The sequence below is a fragment of the Astyanax mexicanus genome, chromosome 14, assembly GCF_023375975.1.
Source record: "Astyanax mexicanus isolate ESR-SI-001 chromosome 14, AstMex3_surface, whole genome shotgun sequence".
Taxonomy (NCBI): Eukaryota; Metazoa; Chordata; class Actinopteri; order Characiformes; family Acestrorhamphidae; genus Astyanax; species Astyanax mexicanus.
The window spans coordinates 8,587,844-8,602,029 of record NC_064421.1 but is presented as its reverse complement, the minus strand read 5'-3'; the positions used below and the strand labels follow the sequence as shown (position 1 = coordinate 8,602,029).

Sequence of the window (14,186 nt, the reverse complement as noted above, 5' to 3'; positions counted from 1 at the left end):
CTTAGTAACTCATATGACTGTAGGCAAGAACAGCTCCTAAATATATACATCCAGGCAAAAATATGAAATGAATAAAAAACTATATATAAAATACACTGGGGGAACTACAAATACAGTATTAGAAGAACATGCATTCTAATAAATGCATTCAGCTGTACTGTATGTACAGATGGCAATAGAATAGGACTCTCTGGTGGACATGAATATGAACCTATTGACACCAGGTGTAATTTCAGCTGTGGGCCATTTAGAGGGGTCTAAAAAACCCAGCATTGAGATGAGGTCTGAAACAGTAGAACGCTATTCTTTGGAAAGATGGGGCTCCATTTAATACTTTGTTTTTTTTTTTTGTTTTTTGTTTTTTAGTTTGGGATGAAGTGAGGTAATTAACCATCATCTCATGAACACTTGTTGCTAAATGCAATCAAATTCTCACAGCAGTGATCAAAAATTTTACAAAAAAGAGAGGACAAAAGCAGGACAAACCTTTTTTTAATACCCAGTGTGAAAGAACAGAAGGGTACCAATACTTTTGCCCACGTAAAAAAGTACTGGTAAGTAAATGATGTAATAAGATGGCACAAGTTGCACCATACACGAACAGAGCCACTTTTTTTACATGTATTTATGTGCTTAATCCAATTAAACAAGACTAATTGTAAGATTATTATTATTATTATTAAACCTGTAATTGTGCATTGGGCAGAGTTTGCTGTACTTACAAGATCTAAATTACACTCAGAAACTCTTCAATAAAAGTCAATGTAAAAAAAAAAGAGCATCATTGGTCCATTATTTTTGTGAAAAAAACAAAAGGAGATAAATAAAGATAAAGGGTTTTAATAATAAACTCAGCCCTATGATAAACCTTTCGCAACTGATTTATACTCATCATACTCATAATGAACGTAAGACTTAAAAACTTAGACTTTTTATTACATTTATTTATGTGCTCAATTTAATTAAAATATGACTAATTTTAGGATTAGCATTATTAATTTATGCAATGAGCAGTGTTTCCTGTACTTACAAGATCTAAAATACACTCAGAAACTCTTCAATAGAAGTCAATGTAAAACAAAAAGAACATCATTGGTTCATTAATTGTGAAATATTGACGCAACGTGAAATAAAATAAAATAAATGAAGATAAAGGGTTTTAATAATAAACTCAGCCCTATGATAAACTTTACATAACAGACTTTTTTTTTTTTTACATTTATTTTAGGATTATTATTGTTAAACATGTCACTATACATTGGGCAGCATTTCCTGTAATGACAATATCTAAAATACACTCAAAAACCTGCAATATTTACATATTTTATCAATTAAACAAATATAAAATATTGCTGCACTGCCCTTTATGTACTATAATCAACTTATTCAAGTTATTTTTTTGCAGTTTTCCAGAACAGAACATAAGATACATAATAAATAATAGAAATATTAAAAAAATCATTTTTCATAGATTTTAGTCTATTCTCCATGACCTTATCCGTAAAAAGCTCTCTCGCCTCTCCACACTGATGCAGAGTCATTGAGATGTCATAAGATGTGGGCACTTACTCCACATCCGTCATAAACCTGACACAACAACAACCCAACCAGTGTACAAATACATGAGAAGCCTGTGAGGTCTCCAAAAACTCCCCAAAAGCCCAGATAGCTCTCAGAACAGCTTTACCAACATATACATACACATACAATTTATAAAATGTACAGGGGAAGGAAAAACCTTTACTCTTCAATAGAAGACAACGTAAAAAAGTGCATAATGTGTTCATTCATTATTAATTGTGAAAAAATTAAGAAGAAATTAAGATGTAAAACAACTAAAAATGAAGATGCAGAGTTTTAATAATATACTCAGCCCTATAATAAACTTTTCATAACTAACCTAATGTACTCATAATGAAAGTAAGATAAAAACCTGGACTTTCTGTTTCAGACAGACAGACAGACACATACAGAGAGACACTTTTCACCTACCAGAGCCGCTTCAAAACTTCTTCAAACACTGAAACTAACGTGCTAATACGCTAAAGCGCTAATGCACACGGTGACCCTGCTTCTTACAACACTCAGTCTGAGTGGGATGCTATCAGTTATCAGGCGAGTGTACGAGTCCGGCAGTCAGAACAGGAAGATTCCTCCAGCTGAAGAGAGCAGAAGGCAGTTTATAAGAGCTGCCGAGAGGAAGTACGTGGTGAGGTGGGGCTAACACCACAGCGCAACTTTAAAAGGCAGGAAAGGAAAGTTACTGCTTACTGCTGTAATATTACATAATACAGGTAATTCTATTATCTGATTAAATACAGTACTAGTCACAGCATAAATTCAGTGTTCATTCATTTTTTTGAAAATATTCTGCATTGTAAAATTATTTAGTAAAATTAACAAATTGCACACATTGTTGATTTAATTGTTTATATGCATAGATGCCAATAGAATAGGACTTTCTCGTGGACATTAATATATGAACCTATTGGCACCAGGTCTAATTCCAGATGTGGGCTATTTTAAGGGGTTTAAAGAACCCAGTGTCGAGGGATGAGGCGTAAGGCACTTCGAATGACCGTTGTGTATAAAAGGTCCTATATAAATAAACTTGCCTTGCCTTATATTTTTGTTTTTGTCACCTCTTGTTTAGATGACCGCTTTAGTCAGCTTTATGATTTAGAGTCACCTGGAAATCAGGCTTTCAGTTAACAGCTATGCGAAACTCATCAAGAGTTAATTACTTGAATTTCTTGTCTCTTAAAGTGTTTGAGAGCTTCAGTTAAAGTAAAGTTGTGAAGAGGTAGAGTTACAGGTATATAGTGGATAATAGCTCTATTTGAGTAATATTCTAATCCAGATTATGGCAAAAACTACTAAAATAAGTGAAGAAAAAGCATATATTTTAAGAAATGAAGGTCAGTCAGAAAACAAAACAAAAGCTTTAAAAGTATCCTCAAGTGCAGTTGCGAACACCTTTAAAATGTTATGATGAAACTGGCACTAATCAGGACAGTTCCAGGTAAGGGGGTGCAAAAATGGCATCTGTTGCACAGGATAAGTTTAGATAAGTTAAAAAAATAAAAGACTGGTACTGTATACAGGCATCTGTTGGGGCAAAGTTTACAGCTTTGGTCATCCTCCAGTCCTTTATTATTGCTTACAAGATACTGTTGGTAGACTATTCTCAGTCTAGCAGCAACACTGAGGTGTTTAAAAACTCCAGCAGCACTGCTGTATCTGATCCACTCACTGTACCAACAGCACAACACACACTAACACCTCATACACCTCAAACACCACCACCATTGCTGCCAAAGGAGGATCAACCAGTTATTAAATCCAAAGGTTCACATACATTTTCCCCTCCTCACTGTGAATGATAACATGTTGTGTTCAATAAAAACATGCAAACAAATACTTTTTTATTAGTTTAAGCAGATTGTGTTTGTCTACTGTTGTGACTTACAGGGGTCACGAAACTGAAACTCCTTTCATTTTAGTTTTGCTGGCGCATGTGTGTTTTATTATTGTGCTCTAAAACCAGGTGCTTCAGTTTCATTGTCCAACCCCTGTGGATAATGATCAGAACGATTTAATGACCAATTATGCAGAAATCCAAGTATAATCCCAAAGGTCTCACATACTTTTTCTTGTAACTGTATATAATAAACTGCATAGCATTTAAAACAAGCCCACAACCCAGCACACATTCACATCCACACATACTCACCCATACACCCTCACACTCTCACCACAGCGTTAACAAAGTAATGGTGTTTATGTGGAAGTGTGATGCACATTTGCATGCCATCTGTCAGGCACAGGCGGTTTCGGCTGCATGTGTGAAGCTTACATTTACAGGCAGGTCTGGACTACCTCAGCGATTCAGCACTAATGGGAAATAGTGTCAGACTAGTGGCACAACGTGAACACACTGTAGTGACACTTTTTAAAAGAAAAACAACACGCAACTTCCGCTTCTCACACAATAGTGTGCGTTATATTATAAATAAGAGAGCACTTCAGTTTCTGAATCAGTTTCTCTGATTTTGGTGTTTAGAGGTTTATGTTTCAGTAAAAAGAAAATTGTTGTTTTATTCTATAAACTACAGACAGCATTTCTGCCAAATTACAAATAAAAATATTGTTATTTAGAGCATTTATTTATATTTATAAAAGATGCAGAGCTTTCAGACCTCAAATAATGCAAAGAAAACAAGTTCAAATTCAAAGATTTCAGAAATATTCAATATTTGGTGGAATAACCCTGGTTTTTAATCACAGTTTTTATGCATCTTGTCATCATGTTCTCCTCCACCAGTCTTACACACTGCTTTTGGATAACTTTATGCCTTTACTCCTGGTGCAAAAAGTCAAGCAGTTCAGTTTGGTTTGATGGTTTGTGATCATCCATCTTCCTCTTAATTATATTCCAGAGGTTTTCAATTTGGTAAAATCAAAGAAACTCATTATTTTAAGTGCTGTGTATAGGGGGATCAATTATTTGTACATTTTCAGGACTAATATAAGCTGATTATACAGTATAACCCTAACTATATTATACAATATTGGCTAACAGCATTCATAACACAATTATTTTTCTTTTAGTGGTTGAAAAGTTTAGAATCACTTTTAGATTTGTTAGTATATAAAAGTCCTGTGTATGTTCACACATTTAAAACAATCATAAATAAACTTTATATGAAGTGAAATTTAAATGAATATCCAGAATATTGCATTTTAAAAACTTATGATCAAAGCTCAATGCAAAAAAACAATAATTACAGCCATGCCATAAGTAATAGGACAGCAGTATGCACGTTAATCATGAAGTGTCAATAATCATTTTAAATTATGTCTAAAACTAAAAAATACAAATTTACCTGACAGTGACTATATAATTTATCATATATTAAAGTCTCTTATTTCCAAACTAATACTGAATTTGATATAGAGGGGTTGGACAATGAAACTGAAACACCTGTCATTTTAGTGTGGGAGCTTTCATGGCTAAATTGGAGCAGCCTGTTGGCCAATCTTCATTAATTACACATTACACCAGTAAGAGCAGAGTGTGAAGGTTCAATTAGCAGGATAAGAGCACAGTTTTGCTCCAAATATTGCAATGCACACAACATTACGGGTGACATACCAGAGTTCAAAAGAGGGCAAATTGTTGGTGCACGTCTTGCTGGAGCATCTGTGACCAAGACAGCAAGTCTTTGTGATGCATCAAGAGCCACGGTATCCAGGGTAATGTCAGCATACCACCAAGAAGGACCAACCACATCCAACAGGATTAACTGTGGATGCTGTAAGAGAAAGCTGTCTGAAAGGGATGTTCGGGTGCTAATCCGGATTGTATCCAAAAAACATAAAACCACGGCTGATCAAATCACGGCAGAATTTAATGTGCACCTCAACTCTCCTGTTTCCCCAGAACTGTCCGTTACCACAATAAATGATTGTGGTCTAAAACCAGGTGTTTCAGTTTCATTGTCCGACCCCTGTATGTGGGTCACATTTGTACAAACCCACATCAATATATTGTGCGTCATTTTTTTTTTTTTTAAAGTGTTATAAAGAGTTATTACCTGTGGCAGACTTGGCTCTGTGATGGCGATACAGGAAGTCCTTCAGTAGCTGCTGCTGGCTGCTACTGCTGCTGCATGTGTGCGAGGAGGAGGCGGAGTCATGTCTGTGTGATGGAGGGTCTCGTCTGATGGTCAGATTCAGGGTCTGCTCACTGAAGAGCGTCTGGATCAGCACCAGGTCCAGAGACGACACTTCACAGCCGTTCAGAACCACGATCTCGTCACCCGGCCTGAGACCTGAAAATCATACAAACAAACAGAGCTGAAGAGAAAGACTGCAGAGACATGAAGCACAAGGACAACTCAACAACAGTATCACAAAAAAATATGATAATAATAATAATAATAATAATAATAGTATTGAGGAAAGTGTGCATGAAATGAATGAAATATGAATTAAAAGTCATCCTTTCTCTCCTGAACGTCAGTTTCTGAATCCGTTTCTCTGATTTTGCTATTAACAGAAAACGCTTCATCAGTCAGTTTATAAACAATAAACTAAAATATAAGTGTTAGTTTGCCACAGGTAACTTTTTTATGACAAAAGATTGGCCCAAAACCCATTTCATAAATCCATATCAAATATGGATATATTTTATGTACAACAGATTTTAATGGAGTTATAATTGTGTGCATAATTCATGTTTATTGTTTATTATTGGTGTATTGTGGAGCATACAAGAGAAGGTCCAAAGTGACACTACATTGTGACTGTTTATACAAATATAAATATTAATGCACATAAAAGTTTACATAATTAAGGTGTATTTGCATTTCTGTACTTTCTGTAATACAGGATGTACTGGAGCTCTGACGCTGACAACTTAACATTTTATATTAAACAGGCACATCATTATTTCAAAAAAAAAAAGTTGCTTTATTTTTTTTTTCCATCATAAAATTTAATTTATTTTTATATTATTGCATTATTTACTCTATGATAAAAAAACAGAAATGCTCCAAATTGCATCATGTGTTAAATGTACTTCAACTTGCAAAAAAAAATAAATAATAATAAATAAATTTAAATAAATTAAATGTAAAAAAGCAACTTTATTGGAAAAGGAAAAAACGTAAAGTAATTTTAAAGGTATTTAAATTAGTCAGTACATCATGGAATTCCAGTATATAAAGAACTGCTGCTAGAATAACAATATCAGAAATGTAAAAATTTGTAAATGTAAAAATTTCTTTGTGTGATACTGGTGTTATATACAGTTTGAGATCACTTCATTTTCTATATCAGAAACAAAATTCTCTGATTTTCTATTTATAGGTATGTTTAAAGAAAAAGAACATTGTTGTTTTATTCTATAAACTACAGACAACATTTCTCCCAAATTCCAAGTAAAAATATTGTAATTTTAGAGCATTTATTTACAGAAAATGAAAAATGGCTAAAATAACAACAAAAAAAAGATGCAGAGACTTCAGACCTCAAATAATGCAAAGAAAACAATAATAATATTAAGTTAAGTGTGTATGAAACGAATGAAATATGAATTAAAAGTCCTCTTCCTCCTCTGTACTGCAGATAAGTGTGTAGTTTGTGCAGAAATACCTTCACTGAAGGCGATTCCATCAGGGAGAACTTCAGTGACAAAGATGCGGCTGTTTCTGAGGCTGTCGACATGGCCTGTGACAGCGAACCCTGAGGGGCAGGAGAGCAGGAGGTGAGAAGCTGTGTGTCGGACTAAGAAGCCTGAAACCCGGGAGACCACTGATGCACTGCACCCCCCTACCCTCTACAAGCACCAGTCACTTACCGAAGTCCCCTGTGCTCGAGGGCCTGGTCATGCGGAGAGAGCACAGGTTCAGAGGGCTGATCTCCAGCTCATCATACGACTGAGGACAAGACAGAAAACAACTCATCATCAGACATCATAGTAAAATATACAGGTAAAATCTAAATATTAGCTCACCACAGGTGACTCGTTGGAGCGAAACCCTAAATATTCATATTAAAGATGGATATATTTTATGATCTACTGATTTTAACAGGTATAATTGTTGTGCGCATAGTTCTTTTTTATTGTTTATTATTTTTGTGCATTGTTTGTGGTATTCATAAAAGGCTTATTTATGTTACAATTTACTCATCATATTTTTTTTGTACTGGAGCATACAAGAGAAGGTCTAAAGTGAGACTGCATTGAGATTGTTCATCATACTCTATAAATATTAATGCACATAAAAGTTTACATAATTAGGTATATTTGCACAATTTCTGCAATACAGGATGTACTTCTGTTCAGATTTCATCTTAAAATGGCACAGTAAAATCTATTTGAGTTGCTTTTTTTTTTTTTTTTGACATCATAAAAGTACATTTATTTTTACATTACTGCATGATTTACTCTATGATAAAAACAAAAAAAACAGAAATGCTCCAAATTGCATGAGTGTTAAATTTACTTAAACTTGCTAAAAATTAATTTTAAAAGGAAAAGGAAAAAACTCTATTTTTGGAGAAATGTTGTCATTTCTATTAGTCAGTTCATCGTGAAATTCTAGTATATATAGTCATGCTGCTAGAAAAACAATATACAGCTTTGGTGGAAAAAAAGAGACCACTTCAGTATCTGAATCAGTTTTTCTGATTTTGCTGTTTATAGGTTTATGTTTGAGTAAAATAAACATTGTTGTTTTATTCTATAAACTACGAACAACATTTATCCCAAATTCCAAATAAAAAATATTGTAATTTAGAGCATTTATTTTGTGCAGAAAATGAGAAATGACTGAAATAACAAAAAAGATGCAGAGCTTTCAGACCTCAAATAAGGCAAAGAAAACAAGTTCATATTCATAAAGTTTTGATAGTTCAGAAATCAATATTTGTCATATCAGTTTTCATGCATCTTGGCATCATGTTTTCCTCCACCAGTCTTACACACTGCTTTTGGATAACTTTATGCCTTTACTTCTGGTGGAACAATTCCAGCAGTTCAGTTTGGTTTGATAGTTGTGATCATCCATCTTCCTCTTGATTATATTCCAGAGGATTTTAATTTGGTAAAATTAAAAAAAAAAAGTCCAGAGCTGTATATATACACACTATAGCTATAGACATGCTATAGATTTGCTATTGGTCCATACCAAGTCCTGCAGCAGCTCATGTCCTGCTGGAGTAAAAACCTGCATCCCATCATCACCACATCTGCGCAGCCGCAGACAGTGCAGACTTGGGTTGAGGTTCCTCATCTGGAAAGAGAGAAATTCTATCAGAACACAATATTTACAGCATATAACTCCAAACACCTCCAGACTCTGAAGCATCTAAATCAGTTATTTAATAAACTGGAAGTATTTGGTCTTATATTGGTGGTAAACAGGCTCTCTGATCTATAGCAGTTGAGTGTAGTACACACAGTGGTCAGATGGTGGCGTACCACGCCAGAGCAGATAGTGAAATGAGTGGGCTGCAGTAATTTGGGTTAAAATAAACTGGCTGTTTGTCACACTGCTGTCACACACACCCACACTCCAGCACAGAGCTGCAGGGCACACTGACACGATGAGCATCTGTGAGAACATCACGTTTTCACCATTATCATCCTCTGCTCCATTACATGTCTATAATATGACAGGTGTGTGTGTCCAATAAATGATCTCCTCTCCTTCTCAGGTCAACATACAGACCTGCATGCAAACACATCAATCAGGCAGGCTCTAAATAACAGGGTGGAGGAGGGTGTGTGTGTGTGTGTGTGTGTGTGTGTGTGTACCCACTGTATTAATACAGACTGTTGTTTATACAACACACAGCAGGGGTATTCAGTGTTCTCTATATGGGGATTGTAATGCACATCATCACATGTGACCTTTTGACCTGTTGTACTCTACTTACTCCAACTCCCATAATTCATAGCACCTTGCCATGAGCACATTGACCAGTGTTCAGTCTCACTCACACGATAACACCTCACAACTTAGTCATAATGTCCCGTGACTTTTGGCATCATTAAAGTCTGCAGGCCTACGAAACATCTACAGAGACGCAGGGAGGCGTTTTCTGAACTGACTCTGATCCCCGAGTTATTTATTTAAGATTTACCTGCTCAACACTTAGTTTAACTCTTAGTTTTTACATACTTTTATTATATTTATTTATATTTTCTTATATTTGTACAAATTAATGCAACAGACAGAGAACAAAAAGGCAAAAAAAAAATCCCTAACCCTATATACGTATAAAGTACCTGTAAAAATTAGGACACACCTCTTTTTATGTAACATATTTTCTTCCTTTTGATGATTGAGCACCAGTGTTCAACCTCACTCACACGACAACACCTCACAACTTATAGTCATGACGTCCAGTGACTTTTGGCATGTTAGTTTATAATGCTGTTATTTGACTTGCAGCAAAAGCTGTGTTTCCTATAGAAACACAAAGGTTCAACTTTTGTTGCAAATCCATTAACAGCATTATAAACCAACATGCCAAAAGTCACAGGACATCATGACTGTATAAGTTGTGACGTGTTATCATGTGAGTGAGGTTGAACACCGGTCAGAGTGCTCATGGCAAGGTGCTATGAATTATGGGAGTTGGAGTAAGCAGAGTTTAGATTCTCTGCCAGAGCCAGAGCCCAACCTAATGCCCGACCCCCCGACCACTTTTTCCAGGTCGAGTCAGGTCAAAAATAAAGGTCGGCATTTGCTTTTAATGCTATTTTTTATTTTATATAGTAACAGATCAAACTGTGTTTTAAAAAAGTTGTACTCTAGGGGTCCTGCATTATATGTTCAGTGTTTTGTCTGATGCTTTGTTCTGTAATACATATATATGCTACATATTAATATTCATACTTTTAAACCTTGTTAATTATATTAGAGTAGAGGAAAGTTATTATAAATTATGTCATTGTTGGTCTTTTTCGATTTAATGATTATGCCGTGTATAGATGTATTGCTGTTTTGTGTATTTTTGCACTTAGGCTGTAAGTTCAATATCAAAAAAAAGTTTGTTTTTTTTTTGTTGTTGTTTTTTTTTTTTTTAAACCATGTTAAATTTATTATTAGATTAAAATAAAGTGGACAGGGCTGAGCAGTGCAGTGGGTGGTAATGATAGCAACCTGCAGTTTCTGGCTAGAATTGTGATTGAGAACAGACAAGCGACCCTGATAGAAATCACAGGGACTTTACATGCATATCACAGGTCAGTTCAGTCTTCTTTAGCTTCATGTGATGTGCCAAAAGGCATGGGACACAATACTAGTCCCATGTTTAATGATATACTGTATCACGGCATGTCAGTGCAAATGTAATGAGCATGTTTCTTTGCAAAATGTAATGTTATAGTTATTTATTTTTTGCTGCACATCATTTAATTAGCAACTTGTTATAACTTTTGTAACTGGATCTTGTGAATACAATTTTGTTGCACTTGACAATAAATGATAAAAAGTCTCCTTGAATCATTGAAATAGGATTTTTTTTAACTCTCTCAGTAATGAAATGTTCAGTTGGGTCATTGTTTCAAAAGAAGTGATGATATCCTCAGTATGATTATTGTCAGCACCAGAGACTGTAAAAAAAGATGGACGCTGTGTCACCGTTCCCATTAATTTAATGAAAATGAAGCCAAAATCTTCTGCCATGTTTACAATCCTGATACCCGAGTCTGCACAGTAGAGACCAGAGGAGGGAGAAAAACTGTGGAGAGACAGCCTACTCATTTGAATAACCCCGCCCCTGAGGGCTGCCTCGAGGTCACAGGCTGCAGAGCGGAGCGGAGCTGACGGTCTGTTATTGGTCCCGCCCATAAGCAGCCCTTTTACAATAACCACATCTTTTTTGAATAGAGCTCAATAACGTTTTAAAAAACGAATTCTGTGGGGATATAAAAAAATATCAGTATAAGCAGAGGTTACACTAGCTGCTGCATTTAAATAATGGAGGTAGAATTACAGTATATTAGAAAAAAACGTGATTGAAAGTTGTCTGTTTTGCCATTGAAACCTATGGGGATGGGTGGAGTTACACAGCTTTCTGAAACCAAACAGCAGGAGATGAAAATGAAAAAATGAATGAATACAATACATTAAAATACCAATATAATGTTCAGCTCTATTTGAGTGAATACCAACACTTTAAAGTCTTAATAATAACAAGAACAATAATAACAATGCACTGTACTATGTGTTTTTCACAACTGACAACTGAAAAAAAAAAAAACATCCTGCATATTGTTTCAGTATTGTGTATTATGAATCGGTCCACCCCAAACACACACAGAGCTACAGTACACAGCAGTATTGCTAAGTCAGGGCAGTGCAGTGCGGCTCTTTTGACTCTGCATTAAATGAGATTACTACTCTTTATACATCAGGGAGATGAGGTTATAAAATCTCCCGGGAAGCTTCCCTGCAAAACCACATCATCTCTGGAATAATCAAAATCCCATTAGCGTCTGCCATCGTCCCTAATGCCTCCTCACAAAAGCCCTTAATAAAAGCTGCTCCTTTATAAATGAATGAACAATGAAAGAAGCGTTTACTGTCTTTTTTTTTTTTTTTACCTTGCAGGCCTGCGTGAGAACCTGCGTGACTGAGTGCTGGGGTTTCACAGCCACTGTAACGGCCTGGCAGTCTGGCATGTTCACGCAGGCTGGGGTCTCTGAGCCGCTGTTCCACTGGCTGCCTTCAGGTGGTGCTACAGAGTAAACATCAGGCAGGCCGTCCAGCCGCTGCCAACCAACCAAACAAAGAGAGAGAGAAAAAAATAAACGATCAATACATTTCATCAGAGCAAATGCAGAAGCTGGCACCGGCTCAAGCCCTGCATCAAGCTGCCACCATCTAAACCGCTTAGAAACAGAGTCACGTCAGGATCTGGTCGTTATGGATAATTCTGATTATAATGATCATGTAGCTGCTAAATGATTGCTTAGAAATGAGCGTCATTAAAGTCTGCAGGCCCACGAAACATCTGCACAGACGCAGGGAGGCGCTTTCTGAACTGATCCAAACTCTAACTGATCCCTGAATAATTTATTTATTTAAGCTTTAACTTGCTCAACATTCAGTTTAACTCTATATAGTTTCTATATAGTTTTATTATATATTTCTATATGTTTTTCATATATTTGTGCAAAATAAAATGCTCATAAAACAAAGATAATGTAAAAGATAGTGAATAAAGAGGCAAAAAAGAAAACATAAAAGCTATATACATATAGAGTACCTGTCACAAGTTAAGACACACCTCCTCTCATTTAACGCGTTTTCTTCCTTTTGAAGATTTATGATTTATGTTCGAGTTTGCACACAGCTATCCCATGACTTTTTGGCATTTTAAGTTCTAAGAAATGGTGATAATATAAAGTACCATTTAAAACTTTGGACACACCTTCTCATTTAGTGTTTTTATTAATTATTTATTTATTGAATTTATTTTTTACATAGTAGATTAATATTAAAGACATCAAAACAATTAAGACACAGTAAACTGAAAAAAAGGTGTTTTTCTTCCACAATCACCTGACCTGTCCTGATAAATAAGCTACTTCTAAAGTACAAAAACAGTATATACTCTGCTCTTAAATGGAACCAATTAACAGAGAGCATTAGAAGAGCACCAACACTAATAACTTTTAAATGCAGACTGAAAACTTACATGTTTGATCAGGCCTTCAGCTCAGCTTAAAACACTTCCGTTCCACCCACTTTTATTCTGTGACGGCACTTTTATATCATGTTTTATTCATGCTTTATTCTTATTTAAGTTTTATTTCCAATTCCTTGTTGTTCTTTTACATGTTTTTAAATTTACTTCCCTTTGTTTTAACCATGTTTGAATCAATTATGCTTTATTCTTATTTTAGTTTTTATTTCCATTTTTACTGTTATTCTTTTACATGTTTTTAAATTTTACTTCTATGTGTATTTTCTAATTTGCAAAGCACTTTGAATGACCGTTGTGTATGAAAGATGCTATATAAATAAACTTGCCTTGCCTTATATCTAAAGTAGAATCTAAAGTATAAAACATATGTATTCAATAGTAAATGTGCTATGTAAAAACATTATAATAAGAAAGACAGGTATTGTATATATTCAGAATAAATGAGAAATCATGAATATAAACAATATTTTTTTATAGAATGTTTTTTTTCTTTCAAAACTGAAGCTTATTCCACATTTTGGTCTATTTAAAATATATTAAAAATGTGCCCAAAAAAGTGGTAAGGAAATTTAAGCCAATCACACACCGGTGATAAAATTGTTTAAAATTATCCAAAAGATTTAAACAAATTAAAAAATAGGAAAATACTGTTTTTAAGTAAATACAAACCATCCATACAAATCCTGACGCATCACACATTTCCTATTAAAATCCACTGCATGTTTAACCACCACCAATCAACAGGTGACTCATAACTACCCCAAACACAAGTGCTTATATATACAGAACAGTCCTACACGACTCTCTGAGCTCGTCTAGAGACAGTCGTCACTGCGGTCGCCTGCCAATGCGTCACTCACAACACGTCTCACTGCTGCTCATTCATTTATCCTCATATCTCTGCTGTAGGAAACACCCCTCTCCCCCCTCACCGACCACTCAGAATAACAGCATGA

General features: G+C 35.1%; 1 protein-coding gene across 5 annotated transcripts in view; it reads right to left on the bottom strand.

Annotated features, from left to right (window-relative positions):
- The window catches only part of tiam2a (TIAM Rac1 associated GEF 2a), a 207,037-nt gene that overhangs the window by 49,865 nt on the left and 142,986 nt on the right, over positions 1-14,186 (bottom strand). For all 5 annotated transcript variants that reach the window (XM_049464139.1, XM_022673209.2, XM_022673211.2 and 2 more), the window contains 5 exons: positions 12,125-12,292; positions 8,697-8,801; positions 7,364-7,442; positions 7,159-7,248; positions 5,598-5,834 (listed from right to left, as the gene is read on the bottom strand). In XM_049464139.1, coding sequence (XP_049320096.1) covers positions 5,598-5,834; positions 7,159-7,248; positions 7,364-7,442; positions 8,697-8,801; positions 12,125-12,292 — 679 coding nt within the window. The remainder of the gene's footprint in view (positions 1-5,597; positions 5,835-7,158; positions 7,249-7,363; positions 7,443-8,696; positions 8,802-12,124; positions 12,293-14,186) is intronic.